Here is a 4789-nt window from a genome sequence, read left to right on the forward strand (position 1 = left end):
AGAATAGGCTGTTTGGGATTGGCAGAGAAGATTTGGCAAATTTTTCAAGGGCGCAACCCACATACTCAGCTCTGCTGCTCATCCCACAAGTGCTTGTTCCTTTCAAATGGGGCACCATTTGAAAGGGAATTATACAGGCTTTCCAACGGTATAAGATTTATTGCCAAAGAGCATTGTAACCATAGATAAATAATCAACCATACACAAATTTCCTTACTTTTTGTGATAAGTTTATTTATTTTCTTTTTTTTGTGATAGCATCACCCATATCAACAGACAAAGAAATGATTTAAAGCGTTTTTCTCTCGCGAGAGGAATATTCTTAGTAACTAACAAACTAAACAATATACACAATCACTGTGAAGATTCTGACAATAAAATACAAATTTGTTGGTAGAAATGTTATGCTGATTCTATATCAAAATAATGCATTTTCTGGGATGTTTATTTGAGGGTGGTATACCGATCTTACATCAGTTTACTTTCAGTGAAAAGAAGAAGTGAAAAAGAGAAGTTAAGAAACTCAGTAAATTGTACATGTTTATAAATGGCTTTGCCTTTGCCTCCACAAGCTGTCCCTTTGGAGGATGAAGTCTCAAGCCTCAAAGTTTATTTTCGAGAACTATCAAGAGTGCTTATTCAGGGACAGCCTTGGGTCTTTTAAGGTTGATGGCAGAGTAAAGGACCTGCTCTGTATGATCAGACTCTACCAGAACACCAGCAAACCCACAAGGCACTTCCTGGTTCTTAGAGCGAGAGATGTGGATGCTGGCATAGTGAGGGTCATCCTGCTCTTCTATTGGTTCTCTCTGTGCTGCAGAAGCCGAGCGATTGGTCAGAGCTGAGACGTTGTCATACACAGGACACGGAGGAGACTGACGGGGAGAGAGGACAGAGTAGTACATTTAGAAAACACTTTACTCCTAAATGGCTGTTCAGAAGCTCATGTTTTTATGGTTCATTTAGAGACCGTTGGGGGTGACTAGTGCTTCCACAGTGAAGGCCGCTGCAGGTTTCACTTTAAGACTCTTCTTCTTGAACATATTCCTCTTTCTAATCATTGCTAGGTTTCAGTGACAGTTTGTTTGCTTGGATTAAACATGACTACTTCTATAACTCAGTCTTCTCATTCTGCTCACTGGCAGAAGTCTCTCTGTATGTCCCCTTGATCTCAGCCAAGATCGCACTATATATATATATATATATATATATTATGCATACATATATATATATATATATATATATCACTCTTGATCTCACAAAAAAAAAGGAACCTGGACAAGTTGCCCCAAAGGTCCAACTTGTCTGGGATTTCGGTGCTCGTAAAGTTATCTTTGGTATGATTGATATGACCACGGATATCAGCAATGGGCTAACCGACAATTTAATTTGCCCCATAACGTCAGCTACAGCTGTATGGGTAGTCAACTAATTTAATGATAAATTAGAAATGTAACAATAAGTTAATAAATGTTGATGCTATTTCATTAGAATGAAACTACATTGCATGAATAGACATAACTAAACACAACGTGAATACAACTTTAATACGTAACCTCGTCCATTGACAAGTTTCTATCTAAGAGTCACGTTAGCATTATAAAAAAGCATTCATGCTATTTGATTTGGTTCCCCTTGCGTAATGTTCCCCTTTAAAGCTAATCTCTTGGGCATTGTATTTGCATATTGTCTTATAGGTCTCGCAGCGAATGGTCTAGGAGTTACAGAAACTGCAAGTAGGCCTACATGAGATTTTAGAGGTATGGGCTCGGGGTACTTCCACCACACTAGTCGGTAGTGGAAGGAGTAAAGGAGTCATAGTAACAAATAGCTTCCTGTCTCTCACCTCCTCCCCGGTATCTGGCCTTCCTCCCTGGCCACGTGCTTTCCTAGAAGCCCTCTTTCTTCTGGGGAAGAGATAAGAAGAAGAAGAAGAAGAAGAAGAAGAAGAAGAAGAAGAAGAAGAAGAAGAAGAAGAAATAATGATGGAGATAGAGAATATCTCACCTCATCCAGAGGAAGATGACGAGGAGCATGGTGGCCAGTAAAACAGCGACAGTTCCTGCTGCCACAGTTGTAGGCATTGATGATGGCGTGGCTGAAACACAGTGATTTAACACTTGATTCATGTGAAGGATGAAATACTGTCCATATATATATTAGAGGCTAGATGTAACAGATCTCCACCTGATGAAAAAACGTAGTATGGATACTCTTACTCTAGAGTACACTGGGTATACAAATAACTAGACTGCTCGTACAGCACCGAAGTTAATAAAAGTGGCAACACATAATTTAAGCCAATCACAAATTGAATAGAGCCGTTGCATGAGCCTGTGTCTTGGTTCAAAATTAACTCTGAATACAGATCTTCATGTGCTGTTGAAGGATCCGAACATCTCCCCTCTCCATCAGTGTGTAAGAGCGCCACAGTACACCAAGGCGTGCTGGTACTAAAGTATTATTCAAGGGTTTGGTCGGTCTTTAAACAATGTGCTATTTTAAAGGAACAATTACCTGTCACATTAAGGAACATCAAAGTTGAATTCTTAAGTCCAACTGCATTACGAGCTTCACAGTAATAATTTCCTCCAAGCTCAGTTGTGATGTTACTGATGGTGTAGTTCTCTCCTAATTCTTCCACTGAGCCTCCATGTTCCCTGAACCAGGTGTAGTCAGCTGCTGGGTTGGCATCACTGCTGCAGCTCAGAGTCACTGAACCTCCCCCCTTTATTCCACCAGAGGGTCTCACGCTCACTGAGGGGGTCTTTGGAGCGTCTGTCATCAACACAATGATATATATTTACATCCTAAAGATAAGAAACCGTGCACATGACTGCAATGTCAGTGGGATACAGAACGCTGTTTTAAATAATAAGATAGGATTGCTGTCGAATAATAAACTATCACAGTGACTCCTAATTGACCAGGCATATAGCAATACATGAATAGCAGCTAAACATTTCTAATGCCGGATATAGCTAATATGTTATTAGACAGTACAGATTTGACAAGCTGCAAATCATAGCTGCCACTTTGTCTTTACTCATGCTGGTTTGTGCGTTACTAATTGTTTGTTGAGTAGATTGGGGCTCTTGTTAGCTACTTGGGGACTGGGCCAGGGTAAGCTTTTCAAACTACTGAAAACAAATATGCAGTTTACCTTTGTAAGTGACACTAGGAACATGTATGCTGGAGTCCTCCTTTGGATAGATATATTTTTTGATTTAACAGATTTCCTTTGTAGTTTCAACTCCTCTGTTTGTGTGTTTGTGTGGTTGAATATCCATGTTCCGTTTTAATAAATCACTTTTCTCTACCAAAAATACCAGGTTTTATGTTGTCTTCCCTCTTCCTAGCAAGGGACGTAACAATTATTATCGTTTTCCACTCACACAGGACATCTATGAAAACCGAGTTGGAGCCCAGATATCCATATTGGTTCTCTGCTTGGCAGCGGTACGTTCCCCTGTCTTTAGAGCTGACTGGGTCCAAGGTATAAGGTCGCCTTGGTTCCCAGGGCAGAGGTTGGTTGTCCTTGAACCAGGTGTAGACAGCTGCTGGGTTGGCATCACTGCTGCAGCTCAGAGTCACTGAACCTCCCTCCATTATTTCACCAGGGGGACTTGGTATCACAGATGTGTTTTTAGGCCCATCTAGAGGTACATCAAACATGATGTACATTGATATGAATGATATAAAGAGGACATTTGAGGAGTTAAGGGAATGCAGGAAGGGAAAGTTGACATGGTTAGACAAGCTTTAACATCTGTGTTATGATGTTATTCAGTTGGTTCTTTTACTCACATTTTACATCAATAGAGAATGGGGAGGAAGTTGTTGTCCCTAAGTCATTGTCAGCTGTGCAGAGATATTGTCCAGAGTCTGAAGACTGGATGGGTTGAATGGAAAGCTGTTGTCCTTGGACACTGTGTCCGGGGGAATGATCTGTAGTAACCTTGGACCAGGTGTACTTTGCTACTGGGTTGGCCTCACTGGTGCAGGTCAGATTCACTGAACTGCCCTCCTTTATTACACCAGGCGGAGTCACTCCCACTAAGGGGGTCTCTGGAGCGTCTGTTGACAGTTATAATTCATTAGCTATTAAACTAATTGTATTAATAACATTAAGTCAAGTATGTACCCAAGTATAAAAAATAAAGCATGAGGAAGTTGGGATAGTGTCATGAACATTTTCCAAGCCTTGTATTGAATCCAGGTTATCTTTGAAGAACAGCTTGCCGGTTGTCAATGGCACGTGGCTCATTATGGACTGGCTGCGATCATAATGTCAATAAATAATACAAATACTTAAGAAGCACTCCATAAACACTGGACAGCCCTTTGTCTAAATGATATTCCAAAATTATAATCCAGAAGCAAATCTGGACGATAGTTCTTCATTCAAACTTAAACTACATGTACTTTGTTACACTAAAGACCCATTACGTCTAGCCTTGGGGTACTGTGGCGCTCTTACACACTGATGGAGAGGGGAGATGTTCGGATCCTTCAACAGCACATGAAGATCTGTATTCAGAGTTAATTTTGAACCAGTCGAACCTTCCTTGAAGTCGTTGAGTTCCATCCCTGTACCAGATGTAGCCATCATAACCAGTACGATGACACATACTGTGACATTCCAGCTGTACCCAGTTAGGACTGTAAGGAAGAATGACCACTTTCACCTGGAGATCTGGGCCAGGGAAGAAATTACACAAAATGAAAAAAAAAAAAAGAATACTGTTTAAACAGAAAAAAAAAAACAGGTGCATACGCAGACATGCAC

General features: G+C 40.6%; 1 protein-coding gene across 1 annotated transcript; it reads right to left on the minus strand.

Moving 5' to 3' along the window:
- Positions 1-208: 208 nt before the first annotated feature.
- LOC132475346 (B-cell receptor CD22-like) lies at positions 209-4084 on the minus strand (the record flags this gene model as incomplete). Its single annotated transcript, XM_060076486.1, has 6 exons — positions 209-875; positions 1847-1907; positions 2008-2098; positions 2518-2778; positions 3396-3656; positions 3808-4084. Coding segments are annotated over 6 exons (1191 nt in total), but the record flags the coding sequence as incomplete, so codon positions are not given.
- Positions 4085-4789: the final 705 nt, after the last annotated feature.

The sequence above is a fragment of the Gadus macrocephalus genome, chromosome 16, assembly GCF_031168955.1.
Source record: "Gadus macrocephalus chromosome 16, ASM3116895v1".
NCBI classification, from domain to species: Eukaryota; Metazoa; Chordata; class Actinopteri; order Gadiformes; family Gadidae; genus Gadus; species Gadus macrocephalus.